Source organism: Furipterus horrens, unplaced genomic scaffold (assembly GCF_987537825.1).
Source record: "Furipterus horrens unplaced genomic scaffold, mFurHor1.1.pri manual_scaffold_2, whole genome shotgun sequence".
In the NCBI taxonomy this organism is placed as follows: Eukaryota; Metazoa; Chordata; class Mammalia; order Chiroptera; family Furipteridae; genus Furipterus; species Furipterus horrens.
This window is the reverse complement of record NW_028327172.1, coordinates 209,767,036-209,786,385: the sequence shown is the minus strand read 5'-3', so window position 1 is coordinate 209,786,385 and position 19,350 is coordinate 209,767,036. Positions and strand designations below refer to the sequence as shown.

Here is a 19,350-nt window from a genome sequence, read left to right as displayed (position 1 = left end):
CGTGGTTTTCAGCTGCTAAGTCTGTGGTAACTTGGTGTGCTACAACAGAAAACTAAGACATCCACCAATCAGGTCATCTCCAATTTTTTGCACGTCATTGGATTTGATTTAGTGACACTTCCTATTGCACGTGGCTCTGAAAGATTTTGAAGGTGATTCAAATAACAAAATTAAATAATAAATGGTCCCTAGGAACTGTATTACTTCTAGACTATAAGGAATATAGCACTTTTACCTAGCACGTCACTCAGTAAAGCCTTGCGCTTTAAGAACTGGGACACATAAATTCAAATCCAGGCTCTATCACTAACTAGCAGGATTGCCTTGAACACGTCAAAGCCCAGTCAACTTCTTGGTATATTACCTACAAATAATCATTATAACAGCTACCACTTGTTGCTAAGCCCCCATGTGTCAGGGACCATATGTATATTATTTACACATACCATAATACCATGCCACATAGACACTATGTTCATTTTACAGATGGAATGAGAAAGCTCAACGAGATTAGGGGTCATAACCAAGGTCACGGAGTTCCTGCAGGACCAGGCCATCATTTGGAAGGTTGTCTGTCTCACGGGCCTGGGCCCTTTGCCCTTAAATGAGGGGTTACTATAAGGTCCTCTCTGAGAGATTGTCCTGGAAATGCAGACGGAGCACACGACCTCCACAGCACAAAACAAGCACAGGACCCTCCCCCCTCGCACCTCAGAAGTAAGTCCCATCCGAGTTCCTGGCAGTACAGATGTGTCCAGGCTGGGCCAGTGATAGACCCAGAGCCCAGGCAGCGAGGCTGCATGGAGTGAAGAACTCATATACTTAGAACAGCAGGAAGAAAGTCAAACGTGAACTTTCGGAGCCTTAAAGATATTCTCAGGGTTCCTTCGAGAATAAGCATAAATCTTCAAATTTATCCAAAGTTTAGCAAATTCACCATGACAAATGTAACAGTTCCTCTAAATTGAAGTTTATCTCTTGGCAGTTTGCGAGGCTTGGAGAAAATGCCAGCCACAAGGACTGGGAAGGAAATAAATCTTTAGATTCCCTGAAAACAGAGAGAGTTTTTGTGAAAGACATATGGAGGATCGCATACCGCGTTGAAAAAAAAATGTATAAATGTCAGCTTTGTGGCAGCAATGTTGGAGGGGTTTAAGCAATCCACACTTAACTGTGATGAAAAAAATATGCTGGGAGTACAATTTGCCATTAGGAACTAATTATTCTTAACCTGTCTGTTTCTAGGAGGATGGCTCCAGAATCCAGAGAAAGACGTTAGATTTTCTTTCCCATCCAAAAAGGTAACATTGAAAGATTCTCTACTGTTTAAGAAAAGTTCCTGAGAAGCTGGCTGGCAAAGGGGCCACAATATGGGCATCTACGGCAGAAGCGCTGAGTTCCAGGTCTCCGGGCGCCTCCCTCACTTCATCTCTACACTACAAACGGTCAGCGTAACACCTGCTTCTGGGCTCATACTGACAATGGGGTGAGACACTGCCAGCCAGTCCTGCTCAGCAAATATTCACACGGGCCTCCTCTCTATCCCTTACCACAGCAGCATAGATACAGGGAAAAATAAGAGAGTCCTTTCCCCCTTCCATGAGCTTACAGATGGTTCTGATTTATGAAAGAATTTTATAAACAGCAAGGCACTATCCGAATGCTTGCCATTTGAACTCATTAACCAACACACAAGGTTATTGTTGGAAACACTTGAAAAATGGCCAAGACTCCACTATGTATATGACTCTTCTTTTTTCCAATTTATGATATTATAGCAAGAATTACTTATTTTGGACTAAAAATTGGAAGCTCTAACTATGTCTCATTTTAGACAAAACCACAGCTACTATTGGAGGGTCTTGAAATTTTTTTTTCCTTTCGAAAGGGAAAGAAGCAACAAATTGAAGCTCAAAACTAGGAAAACTAGAAAGAGAGACAGGTACCACATGCATCCCTTGTCTCTCTGGGGATGGGTCATCTGCCCTTTTCCTCCTGAAGGCTCTGAATGGAGATCATGCCAACTGAACTATATGCCCTGGTTGGCAACCAAGCCCCGAGCAAAAAACAGGAAGGACCCAGGGGGAACACCAACTGTCAAGAGATACAATGGGACCTCAGGAAAGATCCCACAAACACCTCCTAAGAAACACACAACCTAGAACTTCTGCTTACTAGTAATGTCTTTGAGACAATGCAGGAGGTGAGCAGGATTCAATACATCTTCGCTATTTCCACAGTCAGGGCTCCCTGTGCAGAACTGGAGAACCGTTTTCTTAAATAAGGCATGGTGCTGGTCTGACATTAATTTAACAAGGTAATTATCAGGTGAAATAAGGCTGCCACACTACTGTGAACCTTGGTAATAACTCTTATAATTACTGATTTTGGGCCCATCTTTAAAAAAAAATAATAATAGAGCTCTAAGTACTAGAACATGTTACAGGAAATACATTTGGGCACAGTGTCTAATAATATGCAGAACTATTAAGGATATAATTAGTGGTTTATTTACATAAACTGCCAAGCAGAGTTTATCATATGTCTTATGATTCTATTGAAGAGAAGCAAATGAACACGGAGATGTTAAGTTATGCAGGCAACACTAATTTTTTTTTTTAAAGCTTGAAAGTTGAACTATCTTAATGCCTCAATTGAGTAAGAGTAGCTGACTTTATGAAATGCTAGTACTTCACGCATATGATGTGATACACATTTCCAGAATCGATTTTACATGGACAAATACATCTCTCAAGTCACTAACTTCAATTTCTGGAGTATTTTCAAAGCCTGCATTAATTCTGTAACACACACACACACACACACATCATCATCATCATCATCATCATCATCATCATCTTTGTACTGAGGACCATCTCCAGTGGTTAATTTTTATCTGGAGTCCAAGAGTAACATGGGGATATCACATGTGTCCAGGAGGAAATGTCCCTCCAGGTATTACTGACTAGGCTTGCCTCCCGATTAGATTTTGCAAGAACTTTGTATTTTCATTACAAACCTATCCCAGCAGAGCAAATGATGTATTTTTCAAAGTAAAACAAAGACAATCAAACTGCAAATAAGAAGATTCAAAGGCAGGACTAAGTAAAGTGTGTATTTTTAGAAGAGTCTGTAAGAATAATGTAATGCTCTTTTTATTCCAGATGATATGGAGAATTTGTCCCATAACTTGCTCACACGTGATCTTACTTCTTCCTTCTACAGAGCTTCAAAATGATTATTAGAGTCAGTTGTCAATTTCAAATTCTCCTGGCTTGTTGAAAAGTGAAAGATACATGCTGCATCAGAAAAGTTCCCATCAAAGAGTACATTAAAGATAGCACCAATTGGGAAAGGAACAACTTCATAAAAATAAACAAGCACACTGTAATTGTTGTGTGAAGCTGAGTCTCTTGGAATGAATAATAACGCAAAATACATGAAGGCACCAAGTTCTTTAAGGTCTGGAATTCAAATACTCCAAAGTGGCTAACTTGATTAAACAACAAGTAATGAAACACATCCTGATGGGTGATTTTGTCATGAAGACTCTATTTTCTTAATGAGATCCACCTGAGCACTGCTGAACACAGCTGTAGAAAAATGCTCATTTAAATTGACAAATATTATACTTCACCCCATTTTCAAAAATAAGGTGCATTCACAACCTGAAAACACGACACAAAAGTCAAGATCAAGCTATACATTGGCTTCCCCCACTAAGGAAGAACATCACAAACCAATATCATGCAAAGGAAATCCTGCAAACATCTCAGCTTAAACTGATTTTTCAAGATGTTTTTTCTCAAAAAAAATGAATGTTAATTTGAATATAGTCTAAAAATACAGTGATGAGCATTATTGAAAACAGGTTCATAAACCGAGGCAGAAGGTATCTATGGGAAAATATCTGGCTAAGATTAAGTTCTGGAAACAATAGCTCACTAGACTTATAGTTCCTCCAAGGCAAGATAATTTGTTCACTCATCTTCTTACCACTAGGGCACAGAAAGATGACACATGGGTAGTCCTTGAGAAAGGTAAAAGAATAAACAGATGTTTTCACTGACATTAAGGCTATTAAAACCCACTCGATAAGTAGTAGATTTGTGTACCTAGTTAATCAATGCTAGGTGTACGACTTATTCTATGAAATTAGGCTTAGCAGGTGGTTGGCAGACTATGTAGTGAAAACTTCTATCAAACCCATGGCCCAAAGCATCAAAGAATAAAGCAGTCCTAGAGTTTTAGATTGGATAAATATGATTTTAGTTTTGTGTTTAAAATGCTTGTGTCTCAAGTAGGAGTGTACTCTATGAAACCGAGAACCAGGAAATGCATGTGCCAGAACCCCATAGATACATAGGCACACAGAATCTCAAAAAACAACACATACTGTCCATTTCTCGGTTAGTACTTCACTCAGACCTCAACTTAGTATTTAAGGGCAGTTATAGCTCTGACCTGCTCAACTCTGTATATTTGACAAGGAATTTCATCTCCCCAAGAAACCTAACAATCCCCCAGATTCTTAATAGCTTGACTTAGAAGAGGAAAACAAAAAGTTGTGACATCCTGAAGGTCAATATGGTGATAATTATACCTTTGACTTGTATAACACTTTAAATTCAAAGTACTTTTATGACCATTATCTCATATAATCATTAGTGTGGTTATTTATTAGCAATGAGAGAATGGAATGCCTTCTCAATCTAATGTGATGGGCAATTTGCACCTCTTAATATCATCAATTGGAACCACAAATGGGAAGAGATTCAGTTTCCCTTTCCCCTTAGAAGTCTATCGGTCCATTGATCAGTTGTAGGCTTTCTCTCAAATCATTTTTTACAACTAGTCCCAGCTTTTGTATTGAATAGTAATATCCCAAGAATATTTTCTTTTTGAGCTACTTAGCTGATTGTGTTAATTCAAGGTAAGAGTTTAAATAAAATAAAAAGCAAATGAAAAAAAATGTGAGCAACCACCTCTCTCTCAAGGAGCTGTGCACCCCACTATGACAACATCTGGCAAATAGCAACAACTCAGTGAGTTCTGAATGAATGAATCAAAGAATGAGGGCAGGAACAAATGAACTTCGAATGATGGTCTGCTTTAGTCTTAATTTAATTCATTCCAAATCCTGCCAGCCTAATGAAGGCTGCTATTGAAAAGGTTCACTCACTAAAACCACAAGTTCAGAGGCTAGGGCCATCCAGAAACCATTTAGTGCAGCTCCATGGAAAGGAAATCATTTTCTGGAGTCATCTGAGACAAAGACATTTATGTCATTATGCAATGAAAATGTCACAATCATCCAGTAACTAGCCATCAAAGACTACTCTGAGGCAGTGCATTCTTTTCTCTAAGATATGTTTTGGAATGCAATTGAAGTTCATTTCCTTTCATTTGGCCCTTGGTAAATAAAGATATCAAGCCCAAAGGTACCCAGAGCAGTGGCCAGCACTCTATAAGCATTCAATAGCTTCTTGCTTTCTGAGCAAAGTAGGTGATAGAATCTTAACCCTCTGTCAGACAGGTGTCATAACTGCGATATAACAGTTTGGGACCTGTTTGTTTAAATCACCATCTTCCAATGATATCAGTTTTTCTCTCAATTGGTTAAGAATTCAATTCTTAAGGTGTCCATATAGAAAGAACACAGGAGTGATGTAGCTTTTCCCAAAGCCAGAGGTTTTCCTGCTATGGGCCAAATGACTAACTGAATAATGGGAACCATCTTCTATTTTAATCCAAGTGACTGGCATATCATAGTTTTAACTCATTCTCTTGGTCAGTCATTTATCTATTCATTTGTTCATGCAATAAGGACTTACTGTGTGCTCTCCGTGGGCATCCCTAAGCTATGGTTATGTTATTTAATCTAATTTAATCTTCACCAGAACCCTAGATGTTGGTGTTATTATCTTGTTACAGATGAAGAAGTTGAGGTTAAGAGAGTTTAAGCAACACGCCCGACGTTACATCAAGACCCTAACATTGCACAGCTATAGTGGAGCAGAGACTCAAAATAAATCTCTATGGATCCAAAGTTCATGATTTTCACTTCTACTTCCGTAAACTTAAAAAAAAATTTTTTTTAAATGAGGACTTTTCAGAGGAACAAAACTACTTGTGGAGAAAGAGTCCCCAGGACTAGCTGGCATATGTCTCCTGAAGAAGGGTGGAGTCTTCACGCTCAAGTCACTCAAACCTGCGCCTTTCCAGGTCGCAGGTGGGCTTAGTATTCCCACTCACAGATGCGGCCTTGGAAATCCCTTCTCCCATGGGCTGCAGTGAAGTTCTTTGCATATAACTTTAAAAATGGCCACATTCACTCCACAGTCGTCACTGAGTGTGGTGTCAAAACACCTATGCCGATATTAAAAAACTGATTTCCCCAGAAATCTATCTTTAATCATGTAATATATTAGAAAGAGAGAAAGGGAAACTAAAGGGAAAATGCTTCCAAAATCCCTTTATAGCAGGCACAATAAAAGCACAGCTGGATGAGGTGAACCACTAAAAAGCAGGAGAAAAACAGTAACCAGAGGTGGTGGCGGTACGTGGGCCTCACAGCATTTCTCCGCCTTAGGGGACACATCCCGATAACAGAGAAAAACACGTATTACAGGACAAACCTGAAGATCTTAGTCCATCAGGCAATGTGATCACACAATCAGAACAAAGGGCGGCGGGAAGAGAAAAGAGCATGGCAGTGACTCAACAGAGGAACCAACTCGTGGTTCTTCAAACTGGCTAATGGGACTTGATGATCAAGGAAAATGGAGGAAAATACAGTGATGGCTCTCTTATTGCGGGTATTACGTTCCAGACCCCCCTGCGATAGGTGAAAATGCGCGAAGTAGGAATCTTACATGTATTTGAGTATTTACTCTACAGTAGCCCTGGCTGGTTTAGCTCAGTGGATTGAGCGTCGGCCTGCGAGCTAAGTGTCGCTGGTTCGATCTTCCAGTCAGGGTACATTAAAGAAGGAAAACTCTGACTCCAAAAAACCTCCGCTGCCTTGCGGCATACCTCTTCAGGGGAAAGGCTAAGGGAGTAAACCCCGACAGAAAATCCGGAGCCGGAGTCCCTAAGGCGGTTTGACGTTGTAGTCAACACCGGCAACTCCTGCGGCGCACCTGAACCCAAGCTGTATCGACTCCGTCTTTCCCTTGGACCCTTCAGCTGCGAAGAGAGGGGGGGTCTGCTGCATGGGCAACAGCAGACCCTCCATATCACCCTGCCCAGGCTCTGTAGCTTCAGCGTCATCACAAGATGTCGATTCAACACGGGAGGAGACAGATACCATGTCACTCCCGAGTCGGACTGCACAGCCATTCTCGGCGGTGCAGATAGACTCTTAAGAAGCTACACCATCGTCTCTCGAGACGGACGGCTGCCGACGACGACTCTACAGTACTGCAAAATCCCATGATATAGTGAAAAATCCGCAATAAATAATTAAATATAATATTTTTAAAAATCCCGTGATACAGTGAGGCCGCAATAAATGAACCACAATATAGAGGGGCTATTGTAATGCTATGAAAAGCGATGACATGTCCTAAAACAACTTTCTTTTCTTGGAGAGTGCAATGTCTCCCCAGCAGCCACAGAGGGAGAGACAAGAAATAGTCTTTGGCTAGCGGGACTACACTAATGTGAGGTCACGCCAGAAATCCATAGTCCAGACAGAACACGGAAGTCAAGGTGAAATAATGAGAGTATAACAGAAAACTACTGGCATTCATCAAACCTGAAATTCCACACAATAGTTAAAAGATTAATAACAATTGTATCTGAATTGCCCTGGGTCTCAATCTAGAGGCTGCAATGTGCTCACTGGAATTTAATTGAACAATAACAATTATTGACAGAGCAGTGACATGATGCCAGACACTCTGCTAAGAACTTTACATGTACTGTCTCATCAGACCCTCACTTTTCCACTGAGATCATTTAGGGACACAGAGCGTGATTTCTGACATGGTCCAGTGACACTGACCACCCAGGACCTCTCCAGCATGTCCCACCTCGGGAGGGCACCCCACCCCCATCAGGAGAGTGGGGACTAGGGTAGCTGATGCAACAATACAACTGATACAAAGGTGCTTTCTGAAAGAGCAACGTGTCTCCCAAAGCGTAATGATTTCCAGAATTATTATATTGCTGCCCCGCCCACTTAAAGTAGATCAGACCATATCCTAGAGCGTATTTGAAAACGCCAGCACAGCACTGTAGACTAAACTTCTCCAGTTAAAAAACTCCAAAGATATTGGCAAAGGGATTGTTTTGCCAAAGTTCTGGTTGGTGATATAAACTTTCCCGAGAATATCAATTCATTCATTCATTCAGTTATTTGTTCAGCAAATATTTATTGAGCACCTATTATGTGCGAGTTCTTGTATTCATCTGAGAATCCAGCAATAAATAACCTAAAAGTTCTGTCTATATGGAGATAACATTCTAACAGAGGCTGACAAAGAACAAATATATAAGCAAACACATATTACAGGATTCACATAGCTATGAGATAAGATACCGTAGAGCCAGAGGGTCCCTCTAAAAACATAGAGATGGGAAGGGAGAAGAAACAGTTTTTTCTAGGAACGTCTAAAGAAATCTCATCTGGGATATTTCTTACTACCAAGAATGAAAGTAATTTGGGGAATTTTTATTTACATAAACAAATGGAATAGCCAGGTCTTCTATTTTTTCTCGGAAATGCAAAGCCCTCAGCTCCCTGGGCGGACTCCAGGAGGAGCAGTAGCCTGCAGCCCGGAGCCAGCAGGTGTCTCCCAGCGTGGCGCAGCGTGCCAGGACCACAAAGGGGTTAAGGCGGCAGCTCCGGCGCTGGGAGCGCTGCACGAACAGCACGCATCAGGCGGCAGGCGTTCTAAGCATGCTTTCTCTTCCCCTTCTTCCAGTCCTGACTGTCAATCAGCTGTCACTCGCCCGCACATCAGCAGTGTCTGCACATCGCCAGGCTGTCAGCAAAGCAGCTGATGCGACTTGGCTCCGAGCTGTCAATCATCTTTGTTTCTCATCTGCGCTTGGGAAATATTTTGGCTCAGAGAAACAAAGAAACCTGGGAGCAAGAGCTCTGAGAAAGAAGCACGCTGATCATGCCTTACCCCCAGATGATGTTGGGGGGTGGGGTGGGAGGGGTACAGAGGGAAGATCAGGGATCTATTTTATTAGTACAGGCTTTAAAACTGTAATCCTAGTTCTTGGCGCAGACCCTGAAAAACTCCCCCCACCCCGCCAAAAAAAGGTGTAAGAACAAGGAACAAGAAACAAGAATAACTTGATGTTACCTGAGCTTATGCCTCAGAAAGAAAGAAGACGGCTCACAGGACAGGTGACTGCTTCATGCAAAATTATTCACCATTGGTCAGGCAGGGTTTGGAGGAGAGAGTGACTGTTGGATTACTGAGTTAATTTGTCTCCCAGGGTCTTCAGAAACAGCATCCTCTAGCCTGACCCTCTTGCTGTCTCAGGCAGGAAACTGCTTGGGTGAACCCACATGCAGGAAAGCAAGCTAACGTATCAGGACCCCCACAAAGTGGTCTTTCCTGTGCTTGCAACAGGGGTCACTGTGTTGAATAAAGACACTCTAAAACAGCCTATTGTCTGACATACTAACTGCCTCTCTTGTTCCAAATATTTATTAGAAATACCCCATGCCTTTAAAAGCCCAAAGTACACAAATCTAAAGAGATGCTCCTGGCATTGAGTTTGAATAGGGCACCAAGTCCAAGCTGCCAGGCTCTCTTCAGTTGGCCAACATCATATATTTGCAAATCTTCATGCATATATTAGCATAATGAATCAACTCACCATGCAAGAGATCCAAATACTACTAAGTTGTCTAAAGCCCTGCCCCCCCCAAATCTTGTTGTTTCCTGTGACTTTGAAATACATTTAGCAGCAATCAGATCTTCCAATCACATTTACCAAGAGCCTTATTATCTATCAATTGCCCAATGCTCTGGGCGTCCCCATTCAAACACACTGCGGCTGGTTCCATCCCCATCGCCATGTTTGTGACATGTGGGATGTTTTACCCTATGACAGATCCTTTCATACGTGCAGCCCTGATTTCTGGAGACCCACTTCCCTCTGATCTAAGTGGACACTAATTGCCTTTGTGCTGATGTATCCGTGCCTCTCAAGCTTAGAGCAGAACTGGCAAATCTGATCTCTGACAAGTTGGCTAAACCTAATCAGGGCCCATCAGCTGTTGCCCAAGGTGCAATTTGAGGATCCTTTTGGAGTTTCTCACTTGCCGGAAAGACTGAGAACTATAATTCTGTCAACACCAATCCAAAACTGTGTGTTCAAAGCAGCTCTGCTCCCCCTCCCACGAGCCCCCCCTAAAAAGATTGTGTTTGTCAAATAAATACCTGAGAGAATTGATACGAGGGAATTAGAAGGATGTGGCTGATACAACGACTGGGAGGAGTTTTTTAAAGATCTTCAGAAGCAGAACAGTGGGTGTCAAGGACAAAGGTGGGGGTCACAGGGGAGAGATGGACGAACATTCTCCACAATTCAGCTCCCCCTTATCATTGAGTGACTGGGTTCACATTTGCCTCACTCACTAAGCAGACAAGTGTAGACATTCTAAGCCCGGAAGTAAAGCCCTCCCCACGGACTTGGGCTGCCCCCCCATGACAAGGCCGAGAGCATCGTCAGGAGTGGAGGGATTACTGTCTGGCTGTCAGCACTGTGCTATTCTCGGAAGGCTCCTGTCATTTTCACAGAGGCGCAAACAAGAGAAAATATCAGAAAAACAAACTTCTTCCTTACTGTATCGCTTTGGTCCGTCTTCCAAACAAAAGGAAAGGGTTAATGTGGCGTCGTCTTCGAAAAACTCAGTGGCAAACGCGTCCCACCAGAGGTTGTCGCTGTCCTGCAAAGAGACAGATCATTTATTTAACAGGCAAGAGTGGCAACTATCTCAGAGAGTGAAAAAAAAAAAAAAAAGGGAAAAGAAAGGGAACCCAGCCATGCTAGCATATGTGTGTGGGTGTTCTAGAAAGAGTGTGTGCGCGTGTGTGGTCACTCTTCACATTAATTGTCTCAGATGGGGACCGAATTCCAATTCAATAAGCAAGTCAATGCAAACCGAAAGAAAATTAATTTTAGAGGACATAGTTGGGAATATTCAATAAATTTACTCTAGAGCACAATTGATATTTTTAACAAAAACGTTAGATTTAATGTAACATACATTCAACTTTCTTCCTCTTTGCCCTCCGAAGGGTCCAACTTTACAAACAGAAACCACAATATTACAACTAGGTTAATTAAGGAGAGTAAGTTTTTAAAATAGAAATTATTCAAAAAGGGGCGTGTGGGGCCTATGGCCCTACTCTATGCAAACGTTCCTGCCAGAGACGCAGGTGTGCGCGCCGCACGGAGATATACAGATAGATGCATTTCTGCACAAGCAGCCATCACCAACTATGGGTTGTTCTTGACGATTGTTTTTAAGATTATAGGCAATCACTAGCTTGTTATTAAAACAATTATTAAAAATGAGGCAGTTCAGCTGAACGCAAACCATCCCCATGAATTGTTTGCTTGTCTTGGGTTGAGGGTTTCCTCTGCTCATCCAGAAAACACTTTAGAATTGGCCCAGTTTAAGGTAGTGAAAATTATTGCTCATCTCCAAGGGCAGAGGGGGCCCTCGTGTAACAGGAATTAGGAAGGTTATGCCGAGTGTTATAATTATAATAAAAGGGGAAATCAGACCCAGGCCTTGAGCTCTGTAGAGTGGCCTATTTACCCCCAAATTCTTAAGCGCACTCTTTTTTCCAGAGACTTGTTGGTTCGTGCCAGACTCAGGCCCGAGACGTTTCACAGCTGCCTGTCAGATTGGGGTAGGGGGCAGCAGGGGACCTGCTTCTCTCTGCTCGATGGCCCCACTGCTGCAGTCACGAGCCTCTCTTCTTCCCATTAAGTTGTTCTGCTTATGACAACATTGAGCTGTTGTCACTGGCAGGCTGCAGGAACAAGCCTGCTGTCCTGGCAAGAATAATGAAGGGGCCACTGGAGATGGATGCCGTCCTCTTTCCAAAAAAAAGAAAGTCAGACAAATGAATTTTTTTTTTGGTCTCCTTTTCTCTGGCCTCCTCCCAAACACCACACCAAAAGCCAACACTCTTCTTAGTAAAAACACAGTCAATATAAAACCTTACTCAGGGGCAACTCATTGATCCACATACAAACGGCCCCTTTTTCTCCTTTCAAAACAAATAGAGTAGCCCCTCTCTCTATCATGGTTCACTTATCATGGCCCCACTGTATTGTGAGATTTTTAAAAGTATTACATTTAATTATTTCTTGCGGATTTCTCGCTATATCGCGGGATTTTGCGGTACTGTATACGCATGTCGTTAAAAGTTATGTAGGTTTGAGAGTGTAGAATAAATGTAAGGTTCTTACTTCGTGGGGGCGTCTAGAACATAATACCCCCGATAAGTGAGGGGATACTATATTAATTGAGCACTTGCTATGTGCAGGCCCTCCAATGAGAGCTGGGCCCCCATCCCCAAAGGGTTCAAAACCCATTCATGGGAGACTGCCAAGCGAGCACCTAACAGGCAGCCTCACTCCATACCTGAGTCCACGGCACAAAGCCTGGGTGCCATGGAAGCTGTCAGAGCTTCTAGAAAAATCAGTGGGCTTAGAAGAGGAAGGAGCAGCTGCAGTAAGAAACACTGCTTGGGAACCTGAATGCATTGGTGCATTTGACTTCAAATTGCTACACAGATGGATAAAGAATAAATAGTTAACATTTATTGAGTGCTTACCACCTGCCAAGCACTATTCTAAGTATTTTATGTGCATTTTCCCACTTACTTTTCACTACCTCCCTGCTTCTTTTTTTTCTCCCTCCAGTAGAATGATAATATAATTTTCTTGTGAGCAGGGGTCCTGTTTTGCTCACTGCTCTACCTCCTGGCCCCCCAAATGGTGTCGATCCCATGGAATCACTCAATAAAACTTGTTTACTATATGAATAAAGCTGCTCACCTTATTATTCCTCCTTTATAACTGCAGAAGCTGAAGCTTAGGTGGTAAATGTAAGCTGCCCAAGTACACGCCGCTGAGAAAAGGTGGTGCTGGGATTTAAACTCAGACCCTTGGACATCGAGACCTGGCCCAGCTTCTCTGCCTGACTTATTTCTCTGGCAGGCTTTGGGTAAGGCAGCAGTTAGGGTTCAGCTAGGAGGGAGGGAGGGCTGAAAGGGAGTATTCTGTCTCAGGTTGGTCTTTCCTTCCAGCTCCTTGCTTTACTGCACTGCCCCGTGGCGAGGACCCACACCCAGGACTCCTGGCACCACACAGTACAGCAGGTGGCCCTTCTTCTTTTGGTTGAATTCGCTCCTGTGGGCAGCTCTCAGATCTCGACCTCATCCCCGCTACGTGAACTTGGACAACACATTTCCCTCCCTGAGCCTGATTCCTTACTGGGTACTTGAGGATAATAATAAGAGTAACAACAACAGTGATAAGTATCTTGCAGAGTAGATACAACAATAACAACAAAAACAACAACAATACCTTGCAGGGTAAATGTGAACATTAAATAAGTGAGTGGGTATAAAGTGCCCCGCAGAGAGCCGAGAACATACTGACGATCAGTAATAACATGCTTATTTCCTGCTTCTATTCCCATCTTCACTACCATTTCTAAGGGATGAGACAGTCCACATTCTAGAAAACTGCATCAAAAACAGACTTCAGAAAACCATCTGTTCCTAGGCAAGTACGTTTCCCTATCTCTTCAACCCATTTTCCTGGCAACAATATCTGTCTGTAACACAGTTAAAGCTCTGAATGGAAATTTATAGGCTCTCTTTTGTCCTGATTATTTTCCCAAGGCTCATTGACAAAATCAAGTACGCCACCTCCATTTCCTGTATTCTAATCTGACTCTGGTTTTCTAGAATCTCTGCTAGAAAATGGGGCAATGAAAGGTGAAATCCCAGGGAGAACCCAGGCTGGTCTTAAGTTGCAGGGAGAAAAGAGAGGACTCAGACTAAAAGGAGGAACAAGAATTACATAGGAGCAGCCATACAGGTTCCTCAGGACCCAGGCAAGTGTGTGTTATGTCCGCAGCCACTGAGAGGCATCATGATCCAAGAACAGGGAGAAGCCATTTGATTTAAACTAACTGCAAGGGATCACGAGCTGAGTCAATGTCTCAGAAAATGTCAGGACAGTTTCAGCAGAAGATGGTCACATCAGGTAACACTATACACACATAAAAAAATTAACTCTTTGGTCACAAATCTTGGAAGAACATTCCAAAAATAAAAATAAAATATGTAAGTTCACAGTGCCAGACACATTATAGGTACATTAAAAATATTTTTTTGGCTAGTGTGTAGTATGAATGAGTGAGAGAACAAATGAATGAATGGATGGATGGATGGATGGATGGATGGATTGATGAATGGATGGATGGATGAATGGATAGATGGATGGATTGATGGATGGGTGAATGGATGAATGGTTGGATGGGTGGATAAATGGATGGATGGATGAGTGAATGAAATTCCTTATTGTTTCATCACAAACCTAACTCAAGAAAGTTGCTCTACAAAGTTTTGAAGAGATCTTGATTATTGACTCTCCTTTTTTCTTGGCTGATATTTTTTAACTGCGATAAAATTTTTTTTGATGTATTTTTAAGTTGTAATTGTCAACTGCCTCCACATATATAAAGCATTTGAATTTGTCCTTAGTTAAGAGAACAACTATTTAAGTAGGGAAAGGAATGAAAGGAGTAGAGCTTTAAGGAAAAATTACTAAATGTCATGCACAGTCTTATATCAGCCTTATGTGAAGCAAAAAGATTATGAAAAGAACATTGGGGCCCCTGGGTTACTACTAGTACCCTCAGCCTGACAGTTTCTAAGCATGTCACATGCACTGAACATCTTTCCATTCACAGCTACCCTAATTGCCACCATGAGGAAAAGCAGGCAGCCTTATAGAGAATTTATATCCTTAACCTCTATGTTACACTGACATCAACATGTGAATTCTCCCTCTAAATAGCTAGATGACCTTAGTCAATTACCCTAACTCCTTTGCATCTGTTTGCTCATTTGTAAAGTGGGAATAATGTCAATAGACTGTGAAGACCAACCAAGGAGTGACTGCCCAGCACATAGTAGCTGTTCAGTAAATGGCAGCTATTATTATTCATCATTGCCTCATTTGACCTTGAAGATATTAATAGAGAAATCAGAATTTCAAAAAAAGTTAAACTACTCAGTAAAGATCAGACAGCTAGCTAGAAAGTGGTAAGGCACTCATGCTCACTGACAAGTCTGCCTAACTCTAATTCATTTTTTAAATTTATTTTATCTTCTTTAGAGAAATTTTAGGCTCACACAAAATTGAAAGGACAGTACAGAGATTCCCCATACACCCCTGGCCCCAACACATGCATAGCATCCCGCATTATTAGTAGCCCCTATCCAAGAGGTCCATTTGTTACAACTGATAAACCTACCAGCCCATCTATTTTCCAAATAATGCTTAAAATGTGATTTACCACTTTAAGCTTAAGACAAAACTGGTCCCACAGAATAGAAGATGCAGCATCGGCTAGAAGACATGCTACCCACGCAGCTCTTTCAGACTCCACACACTTTCCCCCACTTCCATGTGGTCTTCCTCATAATAAATCTCCCCTTCAAACACCTCTTACTCCCAATTTGCTGCCTGGTATAGTTGCTGGGATCAGTTAGGCAATTTCGTGAAAGAAATCTGTGTAGAAACGAGGTTTGGATTCCAGGCAGTGGCCTCCGCCGAGCTGGATAAGAAATCTTTGTCAGAATATCGAACAGTTCTGACTGGAAGACGTTCAGTTCTTAGCTACATAGCTGCCTCATGAGCTGAGGACAACAATTTTAAAAAAATCAGGCCCTCCATTAGTCAATTTCTAGTGGTCAGTCACCTAGAATGGTCTGAGCCTTGTAGACAAAGCCTTGAAGCGCTGTGCTGGCCACATGCGAGGAAGATGAAGGGGACAAGGGCATATAAAGCACAGTTGACTACTAGAAATTCTGCAGACCTATCTACAGGCTAGCACTCCCCCCTCTTGACTGTAAACCGTACCTCCATCACTGGAGAGATCAGAGACCCATGAAATTCCCAGTTCTCCTTTGAGTAGGCCATGGCCAAGTGCAGGAGGTTGACCAGTGAGAGGCTCATTGAGTCAAATTTTCAAGGCCATCTTGAGGCAAGGATTCCAAATAGAAACTCACTCTGTCGGTTCCCCCTAAAGTTTGAAGGGAAAGTGGGGTGCACCTGACCATTCTCATTCATGCAGGCAATCACCTCAAGTCAAACTAACTTGGTGATTAAGCAGAAAGTGCCTTGAGACTGACCCGCAGCTTAAGATCAACCCTTTGGGACTCCCAAGTGCAGGTTCTGGTGGAAACCTTTCAAAACAAACCGAGGGCCTGGGGTCTTGTTCCCAGCTGTGTGGGGTGGGAACACCCAATACTGGCAGATATTATAGATACAGCCTTTGGACTGTATATCACAAAAGACCGTCTATGCAGGGAAAAACCATTCTTACCACACCAGAGGCCAGCACATTCAGGAGTTTGCCTGTGTGTAGCCAAGAGAACTTCAGTAACATACCTGTTCGAACCAAGCAGTCCTGGTTAACCAACTCCCACTTTCCTGTCTTTGACATATATGGTTCTTTAGGCCTGGAAAGTCCAGGAACCATCAAGTTCCAGCCCTCAGACTGCCTTTTTCACTCTCTCCTACACTAGGAAAGCTTAAAGTATCCCCATTAGAGTGTGGGTCAAATTATAATTAAATCACCACCTTATAATATACATTTATCTAAACATTTGACTGCTGTGCTAGACTTTGAGATACTTAAAGATTGGGGGTTGGGCATTGGGCATCCCACCATCTCAACAGAGCTCCCACCTACAGATTACCCAATGAAGGGGGGGTGGGGAGTGGAATGAACATGTGGAGAGGCCATGTCCACACAGTAAGATTCTTCCTTAATATTGTAGGATTCTTAAATGTCTAAACTTGGTGGATGGGGATGAGGACAGTGTGCAGACTAAGCCTGCTTTCATACTGAGGCAAAAAAATTTTAAACGATCTCATCCTACAGAGCCTTTTTATTGAATCACCTTCTGACCACCTTATGGGTATTTTTCTTATTCTTTTCAGTGAAATGTTCATTAGGTAAATATATTTTACAGATTGTAACATAAATAAGGTTTTACTTTATTAATTTTTAACTATAGAACAGAGGATAATATGATGTAGACCCATGCCCCATTACATGGAATTAATGACTATCAAAATATCTTATTTTCCATTTTAAAAGGAATCAAAAATTAGAAATAAAAATAAATGCCTTAGGTCCCCATATCCTGCTGTTTTTTTCTCCCTTCCCCTATGACCCCATAAACAACTGTTGCATGAAAATCATATGGCCCCTTCCTAGCCCATCTCTAAGATGTATGTACATATATGTACCTGACCCCACTCATATACAGTCTTACATTTTTAACATTTTATTTAAATGGTATCATACACTGTGTTCCCTTCTTTAAACTTGCTTTTTTCTCATTCAGTGCTGTTTTGGAGATCTAAGCATTTTATATGTTGGGGCTTCTGCTTTTTATATATAAGCTACACTGCAGTGCACTAAATAAATGTAATATAGTTTATTTCAGCATTTTGCTGCTAATCTCTAGACAGTTTCAAGTTCTTTGCCATCACGAGAAATGCTGTGATAAATAGCTTTGTAGTGTCACTTGGTGCATGCATCTGTGTAAGAATTTCCACAAGCGGCACTGCCTAGAAGTAAGATGTGTACCCTCCTCTATTTGGGCTCTTTTAAGTGGAGGTGCCTGTACTTCCAGATTGAAGACCTCTGATCTGGCCAATGCATGGATAGAGATGAAACGAAGAATATTTCTAAATGATAATATTTCTAAATGGGATCTAATAACAGGATCAATACAATTGCAAAACGGAGTTCAGCTCTGCCAAGGGAAGTGTGAGCATCTAGACGTGAAAAGAAGACAGAATAATAAAATAGCCCTGGCTGGGGGGGGAGCTCAGTTGGTTGGAGCGTTGTTCTGTACACCAAAATGTTGAGGGTTCAATCCCCAGTTGGGACACTGTGGGAGGCAGTTGATTGATGTTTACCTCTCTCCCTTCCTTTCTCTCTAAAAATCAATAAACATGTCCTTGGGTAAGGATTTTAAAATAATAATAATAGTTATTATTATTATTATTATTATTATTATAAAAGTTTGCCTACCATTCTCTTAAAGGCAGAGTGTATTTCTGGGGCTTCATTAAGCAAAAGGCAATGACAACAGGAAAGGAAGTGCAGGTTCTCAGGGCCCTTTATAATGACTTATGAGACACAATGACTGAGTACCAAACGCCCAAATTGTGGGAGGAGGTGGGAGGTGGGGAGGAAGCTAGGTGCATGGCTTCATTCAGACGGAGGTCCTGCTTCCCAGTCACGCCAGTCCTCCGGATCCTTGCTGTTGTTTACTATCCAAACAGCTCATTATTAGTGTTTCGTGAATATTAATAGTTAAAAGTGGATTCTTTTCCCAAAGCTGGGAAGTAACAATAGAACAGAGTAGCCTCCAGGTAAATAAAAGATGAAATTAACTCAGCCTGAATGCAGGCAGGGGAAGTGGTGCCGACAATTCTGATATATTTTAATTAGGGAAAAATATCATGGAAGCTTCTGCACTCTAAATAATCCCCTGTATGCATTTCTGCGATTGAAATCCCTAGTCTCTTTTGTCCCATCTCACAGGTGAGCACCAATACCACTGGCAGCCCAATCATGTATCAGGATGAGAGGCACACCCGGGTCACATCACAGGAGAGAGCCTTAATTATATTTAAAAATCCACCAAAGCATTTTGGGTCCGCCCCAGATTCTCCCCTGTCCCCATCTCCGTCTCTCTCCACCAAAAACGGGACCCTGATTCCAGGGCTGCCCCCCGGCATCTTTAACTTAAGCGCTGACAGGTTATATGGGATTGTTGCCAGAGTAATTATTTTTCAATTCTACAATAATGAGAAATTACCATGGCAACCACTTGTCACGCGGCACACATACACCCCCTCCAAAGAATGAACCATACATAAAGCCTCTATTCCTTGAAAAATGTGAGGTTTTTAAAAATAAACTTAAACAGGTCAAAGTGGAGAGTGTGTGTGAAGAGGTCTTAAACCAGAAAGATGTGGGAAGGGCTCTGTCTTCAGTTTTTTGCTGGTCTAGAAAATAATGGTACTTCATCTTGT

At 42.0% G+C, this 19,350-nt stretch overlaps 1 protein-coding gene across 8 annotated transcripts in view; it reads right to left on the bottom strand.

The window, feature by feature from the left end:
• The window catches only part of LDB2 (LIM domain binding 2), a 324,577-nt gene that overhangs the window by 186,909 nt on the left and 118,318 nt on the right, over nucleotides 1-19,350 (bottom strand). For all 8 annotated transcript variants that reach the window (XM_090267047.1, XM_090267050.1, XM_090267052.1 and 5 more), the window contains exon 2: nucleotides 10,816-10,918. In XM_090267047.1, the coding sequence (XP_090123173.1) occupies nucleotides 10,816-10,918 (103 nt within the window). The remainder of the gene's footprint in view (nucleotides 1-10,815; nucleotides 10,919-19,350) is intronic.